The 24854-nt window shown below is 53.6% G+C and overlaps 1 protein-coding gene across 4 annotated transcripts; it reads right to left on the reverse strand.

Annotated features, from left to right (window-relative positions):
- Window positions 1-696: 696 nt before the first annotated feature.
- Window positions 697-23782, reverse strand: RAD21L1 (RAD21 cohesin complex component like 1). Of its 4 annotated transcripts, XM_075439016.1 has the most exons (17): window positions 23707-23782; window positions 20365-20518; window positions 18336-18505; window positions 17679-17880; window positions 15615-15835; window positions 13960-14089; window positions 12525-12624; window positions 10927-11033; window positions 10352-10537; window positions 9637-9738; window positions 8571-8684; window positions 7324-7553; window positions 5571-5658; window positions 4648-4787; window positions 3852-3941; window positions 3128-3205; window positions 697-1770 (listed from the first exon to the last, which is right to left on the reverse strand). In XM_075439016.1, exons 5-17 carry the CDS (start codon window positions 15756-15758, stop codon window positions 1582-1584), a joined length of 1698 nt encoding a protein of 565 aa, XP_075295131.1. In that variant the 5' UTR covers window positions 15759-15835; window positions 17679-17880; window positions 18336-18505; window positions 20365-20518; window positions 23707-23782; the 3' UTR covers window positions 697-1581. The 4 variants fall into 4 exon arrangements, with proteins under 4 accessions (XP_075295131.1, XP_075295132.1, XP_075295133.1 ...); XM_075439017.1 differs by lacking the exon at window positions 23707-23782 and having other exon boundaries at window positions 17679-17824; window positions 20365-21235; XM_075439018.1 differs by lacking the exons at window positions 17679-17880; window positions 18336-18505; window positions 20365-20518; window positions 23707-23782 and having other exon boundaries at window positions 13960-15384; window positions 15615-15701.
- Window positions 23783-24854: the final 1072 nt, after the last annotated feature.

A 24854-nucleotide genomic window follows, 5' to 3' on the forward strand; every position in this document is an offset into this window, starting at 1 on the left:
CTGCGGGAGCAGCGGAGAGGTTTTCGCTCCTCCTCCTGCCACCGGCTCGCTCCAAGACGCCGAGCGTGAGATTTGGAGACCCAAAGCCCTTCCTCAGCCTGGGCCTGTTCCTGGCCCCAGAGCGGAGAAGGAAACGAGCGGCGCTCGTTACCGCCGCGGCCTGGGCTACGCTTGGAGAGTGTCGCTCCTGTTCTCATCAGAAAAGGAAAATACGATTTCTTTTGCAGAAAATGGAAAGGGTTTTGCCAAACAGGGTCACTTTTCCCTCCCTGACACCCAGAAAAGTGCTTCCTTCCAAAACAGCGGGAAAGGCTTCTTCTTGCTTATCTAATCAAATATTCCTACACGGAAAGCAGAAAACCGGCCGACACCAGCCCCACACGCAGCCTGCCCAACCCCCAGCCCAGCCCCTCCCGCCCAGCGCGGGGTCTTGGGTCCCTCGGAGCCTTTCTCCTCCCCTGAACAGACCCCTCTCCATCCCTCCCTGCCTTCCCTAAACCCCGCACCACAGACAAGCGGCGTGCAGGGTGCAGCTGGAAGCACGGGTGACAATGTCATCATCCCTTCCTGATTTTAAGAAACTCACCCAAAACGCCGACCGGGCGAAGGCGAACCCGAAGGACGGCTGAGGCGGCCGCCAGTTTTGGTCCTGCAGAACAAAGGCCAGCGAGCTAAGGAAACATTTTCCTGGGATTTTTATTGATTTCACATTCAGAGCCGGCAGCGTACGCACTGCGCTGTCACGCGCCGGAGCGCGGAACGCACACCACGTCCCGTGCGTCGCAGGTCTGAGGCTACTGGAAAACACCAACTTTACAAAATGACAGTAAAAGGGTAAAAATTTACCCTCAACTGGATAAAAAAAGCAAAGAACTAACAACAGGTTGGTTGAACATCCCTTTTTAAATAGGTCTACACACAAATAAAAGCGTTAGTCTTTAAGGAAACATGCTCCACGAGATGTAAACCGGCAGGATGTCTGGGAATGGGATTTCTTCCCGGAGCTCCCGTGGCTCTGCGAGGGGTGGTGTAACTTCCCTCTGCCCGAGCACGCGGAAGCCATGCTGGAGACAGCAGCTCCCTACACCTTCACACATCAGACAACGAACGTGCTTTGAGAGGAACCATTTCAGGCAGACTAGATGTTTCGATACAGAGAGCTTAACAGGCTTCTCCTGCTGATGGTGTTAGACAATTAACACACACGGGCCCCGTCAAAAACAATTTAAGCTCCAAAGCTGGTAAGAAAGGGTCTTAAAGACTTTCATAAAATCATTCACAATGCAAATCTCTTAGGTTAAATATGTATTTTAGCGATATTTTACTAACAGAATAAGTAACTCCTCACTGTATAAACATATCCCTTAAAAATACCAGCAGTAGTGAACACCTTGGTAACCAGCAGAGAGGCAGCACACCGGCACGAGCCGGCCACGTGCCAGTCCTGGGAAAACAAAATGCAAGAGCTCTGCTCCGCTACCACGGTCTGCAACAGTTTCACTCATTTTTCCAAGAAATCTATTTGCTGAGAAATTTAGAATAAGGTGTATTTTTATTAGCTTATCCGAGCCCGACACGATTTCAGCGAGCGCTGAACATGGGGCCGAGGGTGGCTGTAATGTCGGCAAAGGGAGCGCTCTGGCTGAGCTCGATAACCGACTGCTTCTTCAGAACAAGCAAGAGGTAGAACTTGGCCGCGGCTTCTTTCCGGCTGTTTTTCCGACAGAGCTCCCGTAAACTGAAGGAACGCACGCCTGATCTCTGCAGGTGCTGCGTAAGGGAAAGAAGAGAATCAGTCAGGTCAGCTTCACCGCCACTGAAACCAGATCCCATCAAGTCCAGCAGCGTGCCCTGGGTGCCCAGAAGGGCAGTGGGATCCTGGGGTGCATGAGGAGGAGTGTGGGCAGCAGGGCGAGGGAGGTTCTCCTCCCCCTCTGCTCTGCCCTGGGGAGGCCCCATCTGCAGTGCTGGGGCCAGTGCTGGGCTCCCCAGTTCAAGAGAGATGAGGAGCTACTGGAGAGAGTCCAGGGGAGGGCTGCGAGGATGAGGAGGGGACTGGAGCATCTCTCCTACGAGGAGAGGCTGAGGGAGCTGGGCTTGTTCAGTCTGGAGAAGAGAAGGCTGAGAGGGGACCTTCGAAATGCCTCTAAATATCTGCAGGGTGGGGGTCAGGAGGACGGGGCCAGACTCTTTCCAGTGGTGCCCAGCGACAGGACAAGGGGCAACGGGCACAAACTGAGGCACAGGAAGCTCCAGCTGAACCCGAGGAAGAACTTCCCTCTGAGGGTGCCGGAGCCCTGGCCCAGGCTGCCCAGGGAGGCTGTGGAGTCTCCTTCTCTGGAGATATTCCAGCCCCGCCTGGCCGCGGTGCTGTGCCCCCTGCTCTGGGTGACCCTGCTTGGGCAGGGGGTTGGGCTGGGGAATCCCCAGAGGTCCCTGCCAACCCTGACCATGCTGGGATTCTGTGATTCTGTGACCAGCACTGAGAGCATCAGGGCAGCCTGTGCTGGCTCCTGCTACGGTCCTGTCGATACGGTGTATGATATCATATGGTTCACCAGTTTTACAAGGATTTCTGCGAGAACAGCAGAAGCAGCCTTCCTGAAGCAAAGGCCCCACTCTGGGCTAAATCTCAAGCACCTTGAAAGCACCGGGACATTAAAACCTCTTCAAGAAAATGCTGCCAGCTTTCTTTTTAACACAACCCTCGGTCGTTTCCCCAGCTCTCGTCTCAGAAAGAGCTCAAGCAGATGAATAGCCAAACGGCGGCACCCTGCAGCGCTCAGCTGAGAGCTGGCAGCCCGCAAACAGCTAGGAAGCGGGTTCTGTACAGATACACCAGAGCACACTCATCGAACAAAGGGAGCAAGGGCTCAGCGTCACAGCAAACTCTACTGCATAAGCAATCGTTCAGAAAATTCTAGCGATTCCAGCAGCTGTGGGAGAGGACACCATGGCAGGAAGTCAGAACCCTGGTTTCCTACACAAACACCCGATAAAACACGGCTATATCTGCGCGTGAGAGGCAGCGGTATGATCTACAGCGTGAGCAGGAGATTTTCTGACACGGTCCAACTGAAATCAACACCCAGTTTTGCCACCTAATTACAAAATCCAGCACTGGTACCTGTAAAGTGTTCAATAACTGGAGAGTTCTATTGCTCCACCTTATTTCTTCGCCGTCTTTCCCGTTCCTTGTTAACTCCTTAGGGGAAATAGAACAGAAGGTTAGACAGCAGGTGTAAAACGTCACACACCAGGATGATAAAAACGACGAGAGTTCTAGCCTAACGGAAAATCCAGCTGGAGCCGGGCATTTCGATGGCCATGCTGGGGATGCCTGGGACCTCGGACACCTCAGCAGCCGTACTGGGCTTTTGGAAGCAGAGAAAAGGTTGTGAACTGCGTTCTTCCTGCTACAAAGAGACAGATCAGGTGCAACACCACCTTCAGTGCTGTGGAAGTGGTCCCGGCGAGCCTCGGGGAGGCAGCTTCGCAACAAGATACTGTTCTGCATGACGGAGATTCTGGCAGTACTTGTACTGGTCAGGGGCCAAAAAGGATGTCCAAAAATTTGTCTTTAGATTTGGGGCTTAACCTCTGCAGGCGCCAGGAGAAGGCTGCCCTTGCTGCAGGGTGTCTGAGTCCCCTCACAGCCAGGAAGTTCAGAAACCGTTTCCTTCTTATGGGAAGCCCCATCTCTAAACCAAGAGCTGTCTCCCTCCCAGACTGTAAACTTCGAATGTTGGAGAACATGGATCCCTGACTATTGAACTATAAAGGTTTTGACTGGAAAAATGTGTATTAAAGATGATGTTAATACACTAAAATTCAGCTTCGAGGTCACATACATTTGTTAACTCCGCTTGCTGTGTTTCAGCTTCTTGGCCCAGCGAGTTGTTCGCCAGCGAGGAGCTCTCGGAGAACGCCCTTCCATCGTGCTGTCGGAGCAGAAAGGACGATCAGCAGGCATTACAGTTTATGCATACAGCACAATTCTCAATTACACAATTCTACTCGAAGAATGTATTATAATAAATATTCCCAAGAATTATTTCGTAGTTGCTATTTCTACCACGTCTTTTCTCACACAGGAAAGGACCTTGCTGTAGTATTCACCCTGCAGCTGGATCTACACCTACAGGCTCAGTTCAGGCACAGACCCTACATTTTCTGCTGCTGTTCGGTCCAATTTTGTCATTCTTTTTCAACTTTAATGAGCCTCATATCTAAAGAGGGCCACTTCACGTTAGCCTAAATAAAGATGGCAGAAATAATTTGTCTTTGCTTGAGTATTTCCTCAGTTTGAGACACAAAAGATAATTTTTACCCTTTATAAAGATGATTATCTCTTCAGTACAAAGAGCCTATATTTCATATTAAATTTCCATTTACACTTAGTGATTGGACTGCAATCTATACTGATTAATAGACATTTTAATTAATAGTTCAATTCATGGTAAGAATCTTCCAAAGTGCCTATAAATAAACTTTCATGACGCAAGCTACTTAATGCTCTATCAGCTGTCTCTAGCATACTTTTCAAACATTTATTAGTCATTTCTTAACATGTTTTAAACGGAACCCTAGCATTACATGAAACCAATAAATACATTTAGGTCTCTCAAATTTTTGGAAACTGCTCACTATAGTTTCACCACAGTTATCATCAGTTTCGTTTCTGTTATTCTGTGATGTCAACATAAACGAATCATCTCTAATTTTTCTCTCAGTCTCCAAATGAGCTGACTCCTGCAGGTAACTTGGCTCTTCTACTGCCAGCATCTCTGTATTAATGAAAAAACAAGGTTGAAGAGGAAATTATGGTGAATCGGTGTCCTTAAAAAAAACATTGAAAACAAAAATCACACCCTAGTTAGCAGTCTTTGAGAGTAAGAGCCAGAACGAGTAAATACAGAATAAATATCATCCCCAATAGGACCACGGAAGAAGAAGAACCTTCCGAGAGAGTTCTTCCTTTTCTAAAGGTTGACCTTTATGGACTTGCAGGGGTGGTTTTGTTGATTGACTGCCGAGGCAGACATACAGATTACATTTCCAGCAGAGAAAGAAGTGAGAGCAGATACACCACCTTCTCAGAAGATCCAAAATGGAACATTTTGTCTTGCTTGATATTAACCAAAACGCTATCTTCAAGATACAAATAGACGTTATTTACATGAATTTGGAAATGTGGAGAGCAGTTTGATGAAACTCAGAATAAGTGGGAAGCTTTTTTAAAAAATAACAAAACAAAACGAAATAATCTGCAGTTTGGTAGACAACTAGAGAAACCAAAGGTGAAAACAAAAATACCTCCTTATGCCACAAGGAAGAAAAAAGACTTGCATTTCATTTCTCATCAAAAGAACAAAGAACAGTAAAGTACTTCCAAAAACATAAAACCACTTTTCTTTTTAGTAACAGCTATTTCCTTAACATTGAACTTTTCTGGCCTTTGTTTTGTAGAACACTGCACACAAATACTGTGCACGTGTCTCTCAAACACTATGTAAAATAGAAAATATTTTCAAACAGCTAATTCTGCAACAATAGAATTCAAATATTACCTGTGGTAGCTTGCTCTTTTCTCGTTTCTTCCTTTTCAGACACCTTCTGGATTCCATTTCTTCTCATCTTGAAGCATTTTGCAAACAACTGAAAACAATTATTTTTATTTGTTTGCTTTCTGCATATCATGTCGCGTTATTTGCAGATATCAACCCAAAGGTACGACAATGAGTTGTATGTTAATTACTGCAACCTAGAATTTAGATATTTGAATTCGGTCGTTCTGAAAATGTACAATTTTTTCTTTTTAAAGTAATAACCTTCTGCAGCTTCAGCTGTGGCAGTGAACTCCATGAAGAGGAGGGACCTTTCACAAGGGTGTGTAGTGATAGGACAAGGGGGAACGGCTCCAAACTAACAGAGGGCAGATTTAGATGAGATATTAGGAAGAAATTCTTCACCACGAGGGTGGTGAGGCCCTGGCCCAGGCTGCCCAGAGAAGCTGTAGCTGCCCCCTCCCTGGCAGTGCTCAAGGCCAGGTTGGATGGAGCTCTGAGCAACCTGGGCTGGTGGAAGATGTCCCTGCTCATGGCAGGGGGGGTGGAACAAGATGAGCTTTAAGGTCCCTTCCAACCCAAACCATTCTATGATTCTATGATTCTAAGAAACACCTTAGGAACAGCTTGGATCATTTTTCCTTGAAGCCAGCCAGTAAGGCAGGATGAAAGAAAGAAACACCTGCAGGTCTCTGCGCGTGGATTTCTCTCCCCATGTAGTGGTGTCTGAGTATTTTTCCTCCTCATAAAGCACAAGCTGCAATTCTGCACCTGGACTCTAAGTGGTGAAGCTGTGCTGCTGTAGTGCAGGCCCGGAGCTGTTTGCCTGCAGACCCTGCCTCCCCGCTCTCTCCAAGCTACGCAGCAGAAGAAACCCAGGGCAATGAACGGAAGGCTGCTGCACAGAGTTCACACCGTCTCTTTCCGTACCACCTTGTACACACGTTGATCTCTTCTTTATCTTATCACCAGCCCTAAACTTACAGCTTCTTTGAATAATCTGCCAGATGCTACATGGGGATGCAAGAGGCTTTGATCCTACTTCCACGAAACAAGTACGTCTTTCTTGTGCAGAGAGAGCAGTGAGGTCCACAGGCACAGGAAAGCGTCTGGCCCACCCTCCTAGCTAAACTGGTAGAGTGGCCTCTTGGCCTTCTGAAATGCAGGTCCTGGACTGCTCTCCAGCTGGAAGCTTAACCTCGAGTTCGGAAAGTACAAAACAAACTGGCACCCCATCTTTCCAAAGCCATTAACAATATTATAATAATAATATGCTTGAAGCCTGATGTACCTTTAAAGTAAATGTAGAAGGAAGATGTGGTCTTGTATTGATTACAGAGCAGAAGCAAAACAGAAAATAATAAACCAAAGTAGAAAGTAGAAAAGAAATCGACAGAAACCTAAAAAGTTGTGTAGTAGTGCACGGTCAGTCAGGTGCCAGTATGTGAAATGAGGCACCAGCTCTCCAGCTTCTCTGTCATTTTCTGCTTGTTGTTGGAGTGCTGGAGATTAAAGCCGTGAAGCTCTACACATGGTCTTTCTGATGAAGCAATTAGTGGTGAGTATGCAAATAATCATCAGGTGTCCAACTGAACTGCACTGCAGAACAATACCTTCAGTGATGCTACGCACCTGCTGTTTGCTAGGACTTCACATAAAACCGAGTCTGCAAAATCCCTCACAGTTAGCTCTCAGACGTGCAACAGTCCCATCATCTACACAGCGGCATAAAAACCTACAAGGAATCGATCTTTACCATTTGCAGCTCAGCATGAACCACGGGCTGTGCAGCGTGGGTCAGGAGTTTATCCACGCCTCCCCATTTCTTCCACATCATTGTTTTTTTGGTTGGGGGTGCGAGGTCTAGTGCAGCAAGGATGTCCACGCAGTTGTTAAGCTGCTTGTATATAGCATTGCAGCTGAGTTCCTTGTCTACATCCACAAGCAGCTTCCTCTTTCTTTTATTTTTTTTCCTCTGGGTGACAGCTAAATAGAGCAAGTATTAAAAAAAATGTCTGATGAAGTCTATTCACAGAACACTTCAGCCCAAAAAGCAGCACTGAATCAAACGGACCGGCTGCTGACCTCCTGAAACATCACACAGACTTGAAAATCCAAGTACAGGTGCAGGGGCCATTTCTCCAAATGTTTTCATAAAGTGGACTCTTTGTGTTCTCGTACAGGAAATTCACATCTGTTTAATTACGGAAGACATATGACTATTGTACTAAAGAACCAGGAACATGAGGACTTAATGGGAACACATGATATACCAACAGGACTGAATAACCTATCTTTAATCTGTCAGGAAGTTAATTGTTCCAAGAACTGCTGATGTACTCAACAGGTCTCATTACTTCATAATTACTATCTGTATTTGGCAGTTTAATCCTTTAGCAATTTAATTAAGATGTAGGTAGTAAACACAAAAGAAAGGCATGGATTTGTTCTATAGCCACGACTTCCTGAATATTATTTTGGCAGGCTGAACATTTCCAGTATTCAAAATATGAGTGTCAATATGAGCTTGTTTATTTGCTAACAGCCGCCAACGTGATAGGTGACATTTAGATTTACTCACAGAAGAAATGAAATCTTTTTCTTTTTGGATCTTATTAAAGTTAAAAGTTCACAAAACAAACTTTTACAAAGGCCTGAAATTTTTAAGTTTGTTATTTCACCAATGTGCCACCAGCAATAAAAGTTCTGCAGCTGAAACTTCAGCAACCCTCAAGAACAGGCCGGGCTTGCACTGCTAGCAGAACCACAGAGAAACGGAACTTGATCTGGCAGGTGAAATACACTGTGAGCAGAGATTTGGGCAGATCAGATGAATAACCTGATGCTGGTTTTGTGTAACAGTTACCATAAAATAGAACTCTGACAGCAGGAGCGGCTGAAATCTGAAGTGACGATAACCCGTTTTGGAAATATTTTCACTAACAAGAAGCAAAACAAACCTAGTAACACAAACAGTCAGCAAGAAACTGGTGAGGTTCTGACCTGTGTCATCAACTGGCTCAAGCACAAATCCTTCTTCTTCTTTCGAGAAAAGCACCGTTTCATGTGCCAGATAACTGACTTTCTTCATGGTGGTGTCTGCGCATTTGGACTCAACTAGAAGAAAACCCAGCAAATCAGCCAAATTAAAAAGAAAGTTTACAGGATGGAACAATGTCTCGATCTCGTGACATAGAATGATACCAGAGAAAACAGGTCAGAACTAGAGAAGTACGATTTTGGCTATAATCTCACAACCCCTTTAACCAGTAACAACTGGCACCGTGCTGCTCATGCTGTGCACTGCCTGCTTCCCTCTGCTGACACCGCTGTGACGGGGTGGCGGACCAGACTGAAGAACTGGCCTGGAGCAACGCCCACCTGACCAACACTGTGTAGGGGAAAAAGTGTTTCGTTTCAATACGTGTCCGTGTCCAGCTCCAGGCAACCGCATGGCAGCGTGGCCACCGCTGCCAACACAGGAGGAACAGGTCGTACCAGGCCTAGCGCAAGGAGGGGCAAGTGCTGCTGTTTCCTTTTAAATCTGCTTCAGCTTATTCAATTTTAAAGGAACAGTGCCATGGGAGTATAATGGATTAAGATATGAAAAAAATGCCAGAAACACTTTTCAAAAATTAATTTCATCGACATCAAATCAAAAGAAGACTAACAACACCTTAATGAACTACTAAAGCGTCATTTGTCGCTGAAGTATGAAGCTAGAAATACTCATAGGTAAAATTCAAAGTTACAGCACACCCCTAGTCTGGTTCCTTTCCTCTACAAAAGCGGTATCATGCTGTCTACGCAGCGGGGTGGATCAACAGCGTACCCAACAGGAGAGCACAGAAAAGTGTGTCTAAGCAACGTCGAGTTACAAACCTGCAATCCCTAGGTCAAATGAAATGGTACCTGAAATGGCGGATGAAGCGTATCAGAAAAAAAAAACAAAATAAATGAACAAAGGAAAAAGGCACGGGCTATCATACAAAGCTGAATGTAACTTTGGGCCTTAACGCAGGAACAGAGCGTTCGTGTGAGTGAGGTGGAACGGACACTGCAGACTCACTGGCCATGCTGTTCTCTGGCGGGTCTTGTGACAAAGGACGTTCTTCCTCCATATCAGGCATGTCTTTATCTAGGCCATTTTGCTCATCCCTCAGCAGGATTTCTTCAATACAAAATGCAGGGTTTTAATCATTCTATGCCTTAGCAGTCATGAAATAGCCTGATGCAGCCTAACGTTGCTTATTTCAGGTTAATTATCTGCAAACTAAAAAGCTCAGCTTCCACAGATGGCTGTCAGTGGTACAGCTGTCTTCAACAGCACAGAAAGGAGAACGTTAGTCTTAATTTTGACATTTCCACCTTTCTTTGAAATGTATGATATTGATATTGTTTAAAAGGTATAAAACTATAAACGTTTATGTAAATACTCTAAACCATAAAGATGTAGAAGCTACTTTGCTGCCTTTGTTACTACAACAATAAGGACAAAAATGCCTTCACCTTTGAAAAGTTCAATTAAGTTGGTAAACATTAAGTATAAATTGAATGCCTTTAATTCTAAAAACCCGAACTATATTCTTTAATACAATTTTACTCGGCAATGTCTAAGTGATCATAGATTTAGTGACAAGTAGAAAAAAAGGAAGTACGAAAACAACAGGATATACAGAAATTATGTTTGAAAACAATCACTGTCATGCTGTCTTGTTTGTTTTCCTGTAAGAATAAAAATATTTGGAAAGAAACTAATTCTGTTTATCTGTGGCAAACTCTACCAATCATATCCACAGCTTCCTCCTCGTCTCCAAAACAGTCGTGCTGGAAACAGTAAGCATCTTCACACAGTGCCGACTTGTCGCCGTTCACGCTCGCAGAGTTACAATCAGCCACCAGACTGTTACTGCTCGTTAAGATGCTGCTGTCAAAGAAGCTCTGTTTTCTTACTGCATCTGGCTCTTCATCTGAATAAACACAGAATGTCTGATTCTTCATCTGCATGAATCTTTGAAACACATATTTATCCGTTTCCTAATTTTTTAAATCGTTTTTAAAAGATTTTAAGATATCCCGTACCTCAAATTGAATAGACAATAAACACTTTAAGCTAATTGAGTAAAAAGCAGAAAACGTTGGGTTTGATTCTCAGTCTCCAATATCATATTACTTAGGCAGAGTACTTACACAAAAATTTACATGTAAGACAGTGTGACAGGCCGACCAGCACAAGCAGGAAGCAAATGCACCTTTAATAGTAGCTTTTTTACATGTGGAAAGGACTCAGACTGTACAAAATGTTGCATAAAACACACTTTTCCTTATGGAACATATCTAATTTCTCAACTTCTCTCACCAAAGTTTCTATCACAGAGAAGTATATCGCTTTCGTAATCCTCTGTAAGTGTGATGTCTTCAGCGCTGCTCTGATTCAAGGTAAAATGTTCAGCAACGTCAATGGCACTGATGAAAAAAACATTATACAAAATATAGGGTGAACTGAAACCCACTGACCATTTAGCTGGAATGTGAAAATTTGTTTCTAAACAGTCTTCAATCTTGATGTTTTATCACAGAACCCCAAAAGATAGCTTCTGTTTCCTCTGGCATTCAAACTACCCCAGCTGATCCTCACTTCTGTGGTGAAAGAACTGCTGCTTCCCAAAGCTATTAGCATTCAAGCCATTTAAGGTTTTATTGATAAAATTCTCTGTTTTGAATTTCCTCTAAAAGCTAAAAATAAGCATAGGGAAAACTGGCGCTATATGTTTATTAAAATGGATACCTCTAAGCAAGCAGGCAGCTGCCGCCTTCGCTAGCTGAAGGTCCTGCGCAATCTCCAGTGTAAGGTGTACGGGGAAGACTGAATGTGGAGGAGCCAGAACAGCCCCATAGCTGGGGAGGGGCCCAGGGGGAGGGGAAAGCATTTAGCTAACTCGGCTTTGAAATACTGCCCGCACCTGGAACTCCAGGAGCAAAGGATCTAGATGTATACTCAGAAAGCAAGCCCCTCAAGAAACAGCAGACACATTCATTAAGGATGTGGGACGCACCCATCCTCCTCTCCATATTTCATCATTCTCTACTTTCTTTTGCCAGTAAACTTGGGCTTCTGTGAGTTTGTTCACATCCAAGCCCAGCCATCTACCAGACACTTGTCACATGGAAGGCATCTAATTAGTGTAACGCCATCATCTATAAATCCAACCACACGCGCTCTTTGGGTGGGCAGAAAAGGCACGCTTTTCAGACTTAGCACACTGAGGTACTTGAATAAATAGTATCAGATTACAGCTGTGCTTACAAAATATTAGATACTTACAGACCCCATCCAACCATATTTATGACGAGGTACAGAGAAAGCCGCAGTGGCAGTCTGTTATCCGGGACCTTTGGAGGCATCGGAGCCATCAGAAACATGCCTTGGCCTCCTGCTTTTTATCAGTTTTTCTACATTAATGCTGACTCTCGTCAGAAAAGCCAGAAAAATGTGCTGGCTTTTCATTGGGAGCCAAGCTGACTCCTGCTGATAAAACACCCAGGCCGCAAAGAGCAATGGAGCAGAAATTAAACGCAGTTACACAATGGAACAGTACAACGTTGCGAGGTTCCCAGCCAGAGCTTCAACGCTCTTACAACAGGATTTATACTTCTGTATCTTCTCCTGAGGTCAGCAAGTTGTTTGTGGGCTTTGTTCAGACCATTTAAAATTAGAAAATCCTGAAGTCTAAGTTATTTCATTGTAAAGGTCTGTTGATTAAACAGACTTCGAGGAACTCTACAAAAGCACAACTCCTGTGACTGTATGTAGCCTTGTAAAGCTGACTTGGAATTTAGGAGAATTCAGTTATCAAATAAAACTAATTTCATATGAGTCTTGGTCAGATAATAGCAAGGATATCTTTTGCTTCTGAAAATACTAAAATAATGAATTAAAACTAGGGAAGCATTTACTTTAAATCAGGTAGTGGTGTTTCAAAATCGTGAAATTCTTCAGGCAATGTAATGGACTGATAAGCAGCCTCAATGTTCTCTTCTGGAAGGTCAACAAGTCCTAAAAGAAACAGACAACAGAACACAATAAGTATCAATCAAATAAAAGTAATGCTCTCCCCAGTACATGTAATAAGACTGTAAACCTGTCAGGAAGGCCTGCTGCCATTATAAAATAACAAAAAGGTAAAGCTCAGCCACTTTATCAACAGGACTCCAAAGTGGAATTACAATCCTTCGTTTACAAATACTTCAGAAGCCATATTTTTTACAGACACATACTGAAGAGTCCGGTGCTACAGGTCCTGAAATACTGTAAACACACTGGGTTTAGGAACAGCTACTTTCAGTCCCTGAAAGACTCTCACAGCTGACATTTAGCCTAGAGTCTTCCACACCACTTCACATGAATTACTGCATTTTCTTTTTCTCTCCAGTGCCTGTATAATGCTATCCTCCAGCACTAAATAATTATGAAGCAGACTGCAAATCCTGGGTAATCAGAGAATCCTGGGACAGTTCCGGTGAGCAGGGATTTCTGAAGGTCAGCTAATCCAACCTTCTGCTCAGAACAGGGTTAATTTCTCAGTCAGATCCCTTTTGACTGTTTCTGCTGATGGAGATTCCACTGCATCCCTGGACAGCCCGTTTCAGCCTTTTACCATTTCCACTGAGATTTTTTACCCCGCCTTACATCTAGTTGGAGTCTGCCTTGCCACAGCTGTGACTGTTGTTCTTGTGCTGTGCAGTCCCCTAGAAGCTACTATAGTATCTATTCAAAATAGAAAGTACTCTGTACTTATCTGAAGTGTTTCTTCTGAGTTTTCCAAATATTTACAAACATTAACTAGCTAATCATGTTCGTATCCTTCAGAATAATGTAGCGTAGGTATTGGCTACTCTGCAAACAGACCAGGTCACCAAGCACGTTAAAGCTCCAATAGACTCTGGTGCCCTGGCCTCAGCCTTTTTTTAGACAACAATGTCTCCCCGCTCGGTGCCCGAGCGCGACAAACGCACAGCCCGTTGGAAAAGGAGCCAGACATCTCTGCTCCCTGCTCGCTGCCCGCATGGCTAGAGCTCAAAACACACTGTCAGATCTGGCACTGACACTCTGTTAGACATGTTGTTGGTGCCACCAGAAATTAAAATTAATTATCTAGCAACAGAGGCCAAATGCAGGCTTCTTCTCGTAAGATCACTTCAGATACTGCTGCTTCTCAAGACCTGAAATGGCACTCTGTTAAGCCACACTAAACGCCAGCAGTAGGCACTGGTATGTTCGATTTCCTCTGGGATCAGTAACATGTATTTAACAGAAATAACCAAAATTAACAACTTTTCAAACAAGAGCCATGAAGGACACAGATGGAAAAATGCAGAAATCCGTAGATACCTGGGCGAAAGGCCGTCTTCATTTTTGTCAACGCTTCACTACAGTCTGCCAAGAGGTACTTTGCTTTCCTGTGGTAAATCCTCACAACTCCGAGCAGTAAGTGTCCAGAGGTTCGCAGAGCTACTGTAAACTTCGATTATTTAAAAAAGTTGTTCAGGAGTTACTATTTTTGGCAAAAACAGTAAAACGAAAATATTACACAGCAGTGACAGAGTTCCAGTAACGTACACCAGTACAGAGCTCTACGAAATTCCGCAGGGCTTTGTACTGATATAAAGGGTCGTAAACTGAAATGAATTTTCAGAGCCAGGAACTTCAAGTTGCTCCTGTTCCTAAAAGCTGCCATGCCGAAGTGCGAGTCCTGAACTGACGCTCTTACCACTTCACCTGGAACATCTCCGCTGACGGCCAACGAACAGTGTAACACACCCTGAAAGAGAGCGTAGCTGCGCGCGTCCTAGTGTTTGACACTTTGGTTATTCAAGTGAGCAGACACCATACCAACACCCTTATTTACGCAAATAACTATGCCTTTTTCATGCAAAGTCTTCCCGCACCAAGCGCGCTCGACGTGGTCATGCTGATGCTAGACAGGACAGCGTGCAAGGGAAAGGAGAGGGTACTTAGCTAGTACCTCTTGGAAAACACTTCCAAATAACAACAAGATCATTTTAATAACATTGTTAATCATAACGCACGCAAGACAGACAATGAAATTCGAGCTACCAAATACCAAGCAGGTATTTTCATGGAGAAAATTAAAAAATCTGCTTGCGCCAGCTGAAAGCTCTCGTGAGCCATCGATTAGTTCCTCCCTGTTCCTTCGGATGCAGTCGCGACGGCGAGGCCAAGGACTGAGTCACCGGTCCTTCACTGCCTGCATCTGTGCTTGCTGTGGCACGCAGAGGACTTCAGCCTCCGGGACTGCTCACACAGTCTCTCACAAGCACTGCGTGCGCTTAATTATATATTTAACTGTGTATAATGGGAGACCTGGAAGAAGTCCACTGGAAGTGGAAGGATGGTTACAATACGTCAGAAGTTATTTATTACAAGATCAGCAAAAGTATTCTCCTCCAATGATCTGTGTACAATTTCACAGCAGTTTTTCAGTCCCTTGACTTTGGTTAAGCCGATTTTCCAATCTTTTGGAGACAATTCCCTCCAACGCCAGCATTTCCTGAATTCTGGTGAGCAATACCCGCAGCTGGTACCCAAAGCCTCCAAAGAACGCCCCGTACGACCACTCCGCACCACACCGCTGGGCTCGTGCTGCCTCGTGAGCCGCTCAGACCCACGTGCCCCGATCCCTCGGCCGTCGGTGCCCACAGACGCTCCCCGGAGCTCTGCCAGCGCGCGGAGAAATGCGTTTGAGTATACGGTGGTAACGTTTCCTTACGCTGGACATCAATGTCTGCCACAGGTCTCCGGGAGAAAAACAGCAAGTAATGTATTTATATTAACTGTTGTATAACAGGATGGAGATTTTATCCGAGTGAGAATTTAATTAAATCAGAGTCGGAGTTTACCTCACACCAGTTTCGAAACAGCCACAAACTTGTCCCACTAAGCCAGCCCTCACCACAGCAACAGCCCCGTTCCCCGCAGAAGATGTGCCCCTCTCCCCCAGAATTTACCATCGCGTCGCAGCCTACCTTTGGCGAGATGAGCTTTTCAACCGTAGTCTCTAAATTGCACTCAAATACATGAGCTTTGGTGAGCTTCTTCTCCCAGTGGGCAGCCAGCCATATTTTGGCCAGCGGACCGCGCTTGTTGACGAGCAGATGCATGTAGAACATGGCGCCCGGGCTGAGGGCCGCCGGCCGGCCCCGCTGCCACCTCCCCGGGCGCTTCCCTTCCCGGCGGGAGAAGGGTCCTGGAGTGGGAAGAGGGATTTGGTGGGAGCCTGAGGGGACGGGGGGATTTAGCAAGATCTGAAGGGATGAGGGGACTCAGCCAGGCGCTGAGGGGATGGGGAGGGGGGGGGGGATTTGGCGGGACCCTGAGGGGATGGGGGGATCCAGCCAGGCCCCAGGGGAGAGGGGGGGATTTATCAGGACCTGGGGCAATGGGGGGACCCAGCCAGGTGCTGAGGGGATGAGAGGATTTAGCCGGACCCTGAAGGGACGGGGCGGGGGGATTTGGCGGGACCCTGAGGGGATGGGGGGCACCCAGGCGGGCACCGAGGGGATGAGAGGATTTGGCGGGATCCTGAGGGGATGGCGGGAATTTAGTGGGGCCTGAGGGGATGGAGGACCCAGGCGGGCACCGAGGGGATGAGAGGATTTGGCGGGACCCTGAAGGCACTGGGGGATTTGGCAGGACCCTGAGGGGATGGGGGGTTCAGCAGGACCCTGAGGGGCCAGGGGTGTTGGCAGGACCCTGAGGGGACGGGGGGGGTTGGCAGGACCCTGAGGGGATGGGGGGGTTTGGCGGGACCCTGAGGGGACGGGGGGGGGGGTTCAGCAGGACCCTGAGGGGACAGGGGGATTTGGCAGGACCCTGAGGGGAGAGGGGGATTTGGCGGGACCCTGAGGGGAGAGGGGGATTTGGCGGGACCCTGAGGGGAGAGGGGGATTTGGCGGGACCCTGAGGGGACAGGGGGGAATTTAGTGGGACGTGAGGTGATGGAGGAGCCAGGCAGGCACTGAGGCATTGGGGGGGATTTAGCAGGATCCTGAAGGGCTGCGGGGACCTCACCAGGCGCCTCCCCAGAGGGAGATGTAGTTGGGCCCTGAGGAGATGAGGGAACCTAGCTAGGCATGGGGGGGGGTGTCAGATTTAGCGGGCACTGAGGGGACAAGGGGGGAATTTAGTGTGATCTGAGGGGACGGGGGCACCCAGCCGGGCGCTGAGGGGATTCAGCAGGGCCCGAGGGGCAGTGGCGGGGAGCCAGACCCCGCTCAGGCGCCCGGCGGGGACATTGCTGTCTTTGGCATCCATCTGCAGAGCCCTGCGTGCCTGGCGGGGGATGCCTGGGGACCCTGGGGCACGCATCTCCAGGAGCGCGGCACTGCCCACCTCATCTCGGCTTCCCGTGAACAGAGAGCACCTGCAGCACCCTCCTCCTCCTCCCTTGACATTTTACAAGCCCGCTTGGGAGCCACCACCCCCTCCAAGTCCTGCACAGCTCCGGGCACGCTTGATGAAGTGCGAGGTCCCGCCCGCGGGTCGGGGCAATCCCAAACACAGGCACAGGCTGGGCAGAGAGTGGCTCGAGAGCAGCCCTGAGGAGAAGGACTTGGGGGTGCTGGTGGGTGAGAAGCTCAACATGAGCCAGCAATGTGCGCTGGCAGCCCAGAAAGCCAACGATATCCTGGGCTGCATCCAGAGGGACCTAATACATGCTTATAAATATCTGCAGGGTGGGGGTCAGGAGGACGGGGCCAGACTCTTTCCAGTGGTGCCCAGCGACAGGACAACGGGCAACGGGCACAAACTGGGGCAGAGGAAGCTCCAGCTGAACCCGAGGAAGAACTTCTTCCCTCTGAGGGTGATGGAGCCCTGGCCCAGGCTGCCCAGGGAGGCTGTGGAGTCTCCTTCTCTGGAGATATTCCAGCCCCGCCTGGCCGCGGTGCTGTGCCCCCTGCTCTGGGTGACCCTGCTTGGGCAGGGGGTTGGGCTGGGTGACCCCAGAGGGCCCTGCCAACCCCTACAGCGTGGCCAGCAGGGCGAGGGAGGGGATTCTGCCCCTTTACTCCACTCTCATCAGACCCCACCTGGAGTCCTGCGTCCAGCTCTGGAGCCCCCAACCTAGGAAGGACATGGATGGGTTGAAGCAGGTCCAGAGGAGGCCATGGAGATGATCCGAGGGCTGGAGCACCTCTCCCACGAGGACAGGCTGAGGGAGCTGGGGCTGTTCAGCCTGGAGAAGAGAAGGCTCCAGGGTGATCTTAGAGCAGCTGCCAGTGCCTGGAGGGGCTACAGGAAGGATGGAGAGGGGCTTTGCACAAGATGTGTAGTGACAGGACAAGGGGGAACGGCTCTAAACTAAAAGAGGGCAGATTTAGATGAGATATTAGGAAGAAATTCTTCCCCATGAGGGTGGTGAGGCCCTGGCCCAGGCTGCCCAGAGAAGCTGTGGCTGCCCCCTCCCTGGCAGTGCTCAGGGCCAGGCTGGATGGAGCTCTGAGCACCCTGGGCTGGTGGAAGATGCCCCTGCTCATGGCAGAGGGGCTGGAACCAGATGAGCTTCAAGGTCCCTTCCAACCCAAACTATCCTATGATTCTGTGATTCTATGATAAAATTAAATTGGTGAGGGAAATCCGCAGAAGGAAAAAAAAAAGAGCTTCAGATCTGATCTCTGTGCAGAGTGAGAAGGGGAAAGGTGTGCAGCCCCCACTGAGAGGAAAAGGCAGCGCGGTTGCACACTCACGTGTCAGCAGCCAGAAGAAAATCGGTTTATCAGTCCCTCGCTTCACGCTTCCCATGCTTCGCTTTCTCTGCAGGCGGAGCGCAGCGCGTCTCCGTGCTCCCAAGCGTCAGCTGTTGCCATATCACAAGGCACCTGTGGCTTTCCCCATCTCCCCGGCGGCCTGGTGCTGGCTGTAGATAATTAGATCTTAATTAGCATCAGGAAAGTTTCGAGCCTTTTCCCCGTTTGGCTCTGCAGCTGGTCTGAGTGGAAGGCAGGGCCCTGTCCCTCCGGCTGCCCTCGGGCAGAGCTGGGACATCGCTGTTGCGGAGGGAGAGGGGCTTCTGTGACAAAGCACCCTTGGAGCGATGCATCCCCGATGGGGACCCGGAGGAGCCCCCCGCGAACCCTAAAGCAGGCGTCCGCTGAGCCAGCAACCTGCGAGAGGGAAGCGACCCGCGCCGGTGCCCGCCTGTGCCGGCTCCAGCCCTCGCTGGTGCCAAGGCCGGTGTCCAGCGCCGGGGCGCAGAGCCAGCCCTGCCCGCCTCGCCGCTGGCAGCAGCTTTGCAGGATCAGAAACCCCGCGGGCAGCCGGCCTGGTGCGTGCGTGGGGAGAACCGGGGTGCCACGTCCACGGCACGCGGGGACCAGCAGTACCAGGAGGGGAGGCCGCCATGTGCCGGGCACCTCTGTTCCTCGCACGCTGCTGGATGTCCCCGCCGGTGCGGAGCCAGCTGGCTCCCGCGTTGCCCGGCTGCTTTTTCCCTGACCTCCAAGTCACCTTGAGCCGTGCGGGCTGCGGGTGTTTGCTCTGCCGCGGGATGCGGCGAATGCTAAGGAGGCAGGAAGGAAACCTCACCTCCGCGGCGCGGCTGGATTGGGGTTGGCACTGCCAGCGGGCGCCGGGCAGCCACAGCAGCCGTGCACACCCCGAAAGCGGGCTGTGCCGCACAGGGGTGCGCTGGAGGGGCCCCGAGGGGCAGAGACGCGGCCACAGCCCTCCCGGGTCCCCCCCATTCCTGCTCCCGCTGTCTCCTCTGCTGGCTCAGGGCTCCTGATTGCCATCCCCATTCAGTCATTTTGGCGGAGCAGCAGCACGTCCCCCTCCCCGGCACCCCCGTCCCGCTCCTTCGCCCTGCTCCGTCGCCTCCCTCCCTTCCCTTCCCATTTCTTTCCAAGCCCTCAGTCTCTCCCCTCCGCTCTCCTGCAGACTCATTGTGAATTTTGGCAGTGCTGTCTCTGACCTTGGCTGTCTCCCTCCTCTCTTCGCTCCTGCGCTGGCAGCAGAAATCTTGGCTGTCTCCCTCTCTCCTCCCCTGCCCTCGGTGCCAGCGCCCTGGGGACGGGGTGGCCCTCGCCAGCCCCCAGCCCCACGCTTGGCAGGCCCCGGAGCTGGGCTGGAGCAGGCTCTCGGGCTGCCCACCCCGCACCCTCCAGCCCTTCAAAAGCCCGAGGCTGGCCCCCAGCGCCCACCCAGCGAAGGCAGCGGGACCCCGGGGCAGCCCAGGGAAAGCGGTGATGCGTGCAGGATACGTCCCCCAACCTCACCCGCTGCGGGCACCCTCCCGAGCACGCCTGCGGGTCTGGGGTGCAGGAGCAGCCCCCCAGGCATTGCGGCACCCTGACCCCGTGGCAGAGCACGGCACGGACCCGACCGCTGCATCAGCTGCCGAGCCCCCACCCTCACGGGGGTCCCGGCATCAGCACCCTGGGCACCTCTGGGTGCATCGTCAACCGCGGGGCTTGGGTACCCCAAAATGTGGGACTTGACTGCGGGAGCAGATGGGTGGCTTTGTTTTTCTCCGGGAATCTGGCGATGATGGGGGCACAGGCCCCGGCGCTGCCGTGCTCGCCGCCCAGCCCTGCTCCTGCCCGCCCGTCTGCTCGCGGGGATGAGCGCGCCTGCTCCAGATCCGTCTTTTCCTGCTGATTCGGGACAATCTGTGTCCCGTGACCTACTTGTCTCCGAGCCTCTTCTGCCTTCCCGCAGAGTGGGTTGGTACGAAAGCCTCGCTAAATGTGGTTAACGTGTCAGGATGCACTTACTTACATTTATTTTTAATTCTGCTTCCTTCTCGGCCCACTTCTGGACGCGTCCCCGGGGACGCTGTGCTGGGAAGCCTCTGCGTTTCGACACAGCGTGGCGAGAGGAGACGGGAGCAGCAAGCGGGCGGGTCGCAGCACGCACAACCTCCGCCGCAAACCTGAAAAAGAACAAAATCTGGGGTACCCCTGCCCCAGCAAAGGGCAGTGGGAGACCCCAGCCCAGCCCCCGGCCCTGCGGCAGCTCGGGGACCGGAGGCACCGCGGGTTGGTCCCTTTCCGGGCAGTGCCGCGTGACCCACGAGGGTGCCGGTCAGCATCAGCCGCGACGTGAGCACGGTGCGGGGAACCCGCAAACCCCATTCTGCCGAGCCAAACAAGGAATTAAAATAGGAAACCTTCCCAGGGCGCCTCAGGGGAAAATTAAAAAAATTAAAAAGCAAGAAAATGGCTAAAAATTATCCGGAGGTTAATTTTTAACGGAAACTTCAGAGTTTAATGAGGGAGATGTCCTGGGAAGGCTGCTGTCCCGCATCATCACCCTGCCGAGCAGCAGCGGCACAAGCCAAGCTGGCCCTGCCGGGACCGTTCCACGAACCGGGCGGTCGGAGCCCCCCCGTCCGCGGCCCCACGCAGGACCCTGCCCCAGCACCGTGGGCCGCGTGGAGCCCAGCGCGGCTGCGGGGCTCGCTGCGTGGGGGGACAAGGGTGCAGGGCACAGGGGGGGGCTCAAGGTGCCAGCCACACGTCCCCGCGCTGCAGACACCGGCTGCCATCCAGCGTGACCTGGGCAGGCTGGAAAGGGCAAGGGCAGGGTCCTGCACCTGGGGAGGAACAACCCCAGGCACCAGTACAGGCTGGGGTGGACCTGCTGGAGAGCAGCTCTGCGGAGAGGGACTGGGAGTGCTGGGGGACGACAGGGTGACCAGGAGCCAGCAGCGTGCCCTGGGTGCCCAGAAGGGCAGTGGGATCCTGGGGTGCATGAGGAGGAGTGTGGGCAGCAGGGCGAGGGAGGTTCTCCTCCCCCTCTGCTCTGCCCTGGGGAGGCCCCATCTGCGGTGCTGGGTCCAGTGCTGGGCTCCCCAGGTCAAGAAAGATGAGGAGCTACTGGAGAGAGTCCAGCGGAGGGCTGCGAGGATGAGGAGGGGACGGGAGCATCTCTCCTGCGAGGAGAGGCTGAGGGAGCTGGGCTTGTTCAGCCTGGAGAAGAGAAGGCTGCGAGGGGACCTTCGAAATGCCTCTAAATATCTGCAGGGTGGGGGTCAGGAGGACGGGGCCAGACTCTTTCCAGTGGTGCCCAGCGACAGGACAAGGGGCAACGGGCACAAACTGAAGCCGAGGAAGCTCCAGCTGAACCCGAGGAAGAACTTCTTCCTTCTGAGGGTGACGGAGCCCTGGCCCAGGCTGCCCAGGGAGGCTGTGGAGTCTCCTTCTCTGGAGATATTCCAGCCCCGCCTGGACGCGGTGCTGTGCCCCCTGCTCTGGGTGACCCTGCTTGGGCAGGGGTTGGGCTGGGGGGATCCCCAGAGGTCCCTGCCAACCCTGACCATGCTGGGATTCTGTGGTTCTGTGATCGTTGAGCGCGCTCACAGGCGAGCTGTTGATGACGCCGGAGGCGTGTGAAGGCGCTGAAGGGAGCGGCAACGCGACCGACCGATCTTCCCGGCGGCTTTCGGCAGCCCACCCGCTATCGCTCGGGACTGATGGCCGCAACCCCATCCCCAGGCACGGCTCCAGGCGCGGACATGGCGCACGTCTCGTTAACCGCCGAGCTAAACGCGTGCCGCTGCCAGCAGGCCGCTGCCGGGGCAGGGAGCAGCGGAGCGCGGGCACCAACCGCTCTGTGAAAAACGGATTAAACAGCGCGGGGCGAGGCGGGGGCGAGGGGGTCTCCGTGCCGTGGGACGGCGGTGGGACCACCGGGGCCAGCCCAGCCAGGGGAACGGCCCTGGGCAGCGAGCACGGACCGGAGCATCGCGTGCCTGGCCCGAGCGTGGGCCAAGTCCTGAGCATTTCCTGGGGTGTCCGGGCGCAGGCTCGGCCCCCACAGCGGCTCTTGGCGGGCAGGTGGGGCTGGGGGCTGCAGTCCCAGTGCTCCCAGCGCTGCCCTGGGTCCCCAGCGGGGATGGCCGGTTGTGGGGTGCCCAGCCAGCACCCCGTGGGCTCAGCCCCCGCAGCGGCTCTCGGTGGGCAGGGGGGGCTGGGGGCTGGGGGGTGCAGTCCCAGTGATCCCAGCTCTGCCCTGGGACCCCAGCGGGGACGGCCGGTTGTGGGGTGCCCAGCCAGCACCCCGTGGGCACAGCCCACGTTCTCCCCCCGTGCTGCCCTGCCCTCGCCCCCCGCGCCCCTCCCCACGCAGCCCCCTCCCACCCCCCAGAGGGTCCCGGCGCTGGCGGGGGGGGGGGGCACGGCGGGGTCCCTGTAGCAGGCGGGGCGGGCACAGACGCTGCCGGTGTGCAACCGGGTGTGTGTGTGTGTGTGCGTGTGTGTGTGCGTGTGTGTGCGGCGGCTGCGAGCCCCGCGGCACCGGCCCGGGGAGCCGGGGACGCGGCGGGGGTAGGCAGCTCGGTGCGGGGGACAGGGGGGGGAAGCTCGGTGCGGGGGACCGGGGGGGAGAGGGGGGGGCAGCTCGGTGCGGGGGGCAGCTCGGTGCGGGTATCGGCGGGGCGAGCTGAGCGCGGAGGGAGCGGAGAAGCGGGAGCGGAGCCCGGCGCGGGGAGCGGGGCCCCAGCCCGGTGCGGGGAGCGGCTGGGTGCGGGGAGCGGGGGGGGGGGAGGGGAGAGCCCGGCGGGGGAAGCGGGTCTGGGGGGAGCAGCCCGGCGGGGTCACAAGGACACGGGTCCCCGGGGGGGGTCAGCCCGGTGCGGGGAGGCGGGTTCGCGCGGTGGGAGCCCGGTGCGGGGAGGCAGGCGGCGGGTGCGGGGAAGGGGAGCAGCCCGGGGCGGGTAAGCGGGATCCCGGGGGCGGGGGGGGGGGGAGCAACCCGGTTCGGGGGACCTGGGAGGTGGGCTTGGCAGCCCGGTCCGGGGGGGTCGGCTGCGGGGAGGGGGCACAGCCCAGCCCAGGGACCCGGCCGTGGGGAGGGGCCACATCGCGGTCTGGGGGTTCGGTTGCGGGGAGGGGGAGCATCCCGGTCCGGGGGGTCGTCTCTGGGGAGGGGGGGACAGCCCGGTCCGGGGGGTCGGATGCGGGGAGGGGGAGCATCCCTGTTCGGGGACCCATCTCCGGGGAACGGGAGCATCCCAGTCCGGGGGGGTCGGTTCCGGGGAGGGGGGATACCCGGTCCGGGGAGGCGGGGGGGGCAGGCGGGGAGAGGGGGGGGGGGGTCTCATCCCTCCGCTGAGCTCACCCCGCGCAGGCCGGCGGCGGCTCCATGGCGGCGGAGCGGCGGAGCCCGGGCGAGGCGGCGGCGGCGGCGACGGCGGCGGCGGGGGGAGCGGCGGGGGGGGGGGGGTCCCGGGGCCGGCCCGGGGCTGGCGCTGGCGCTGGGCTGCGCGCTGAGCGGGGCGGCCCTGCTGCTGCTGGCGGGGGCCCTGCCCCGGGCGGCGCGGCCCGACCCGGCGGTACCGGCGCGGCAGATGGAGCGCTTGGAAGCCCGGGCCGCCCGGCTCCGCGCCCGCCTCGACCGCTGCACCGTGGCCGGCTTGGCTTTGCTGGCCCTGGGGGGGCTGCTGCTGGCCGCCCTGCTGCTGGCCACCGCCGCCGCCCGCCGCCGCGCCCGGGCCGCCCGCCGAACCGGCGGGACCTACGGTTCGGTCCGGCTGCGGCTGCGGAGGGTGTCGGCGGAGGGGACGCGGGCGCTGCTGGAGAGCCAGCTCAGCCCCCCGCCCCAGCCCGAAGAGCCGCCGGGCTCCTAGCCCCCGCCGCGTGCCCCGCGGACCCCTCGCCGCGCCCCGACACCAGCCGGTGAGGCTGCGCCCGCCCGGAGGCCTTCGGCCACCTTCCTCACCTCCCCGGACGCTTCTCGGATTGGGGCTCCTGTCCCCCAGCGCCGGAGCGATGCGGCTTTGGGGTGCCCCGCTGCAGGGCACGGCCCCTGCCCGGGCTGCTCCCCACCCTCGGACACCCCGCTCGCCTCCCGGCACCTTCCTCGGGTGGGCTCCTGCCCGCCGGCATCGCGGCAACAGCACCGTCGAGGCAACCGCGGGATTTCGGCGCCGTTTTCACGGCCTGGGCTGGACGCGTGGCCGAGCTCCCCACGGCAGCCGGCTCCTTCCCGGCACCCAGAGCCTCTTCGGGACGGAGCTTCTCCTCTTCTGCCATCAGTGACCTTTTTTAGCAATAGTTTCTCGTAAAACTCTGTGGTGTAGAGTTGGCGTTCGCACCGCTCTGGGCAGAAGAGCAGCGGGCAGCGAGCGCGACCACAGCTCGGGGTCCCCGCCGCCCCCCAGCCCTCGCACCCCCCCAGCCCCGCTCTGGAGAGCGGGCCGAAGGCCGGGACGCGCGCCTGCACCGCGCCGAGCATCCCGCTCCCACCAGCAACCCCGGAACGGCCTC

The sequence above is a fragment of the Opisthocomus hoazin genome, chromosome 18, assembly GCF_030867145.1.
Source record: "Opisthocomus hoazin isolate bOpiHoa1 chromosome 18, bOpiHoa1.hap1, whole genome shotgun sequence".
Taxonomy (NCBI): Eukaryota; Metazoa; Chordata; class Aves; order Opisthocomiformes; family Opisthocomidae; genus Opisthocomus; species Opisthocomus hoazin.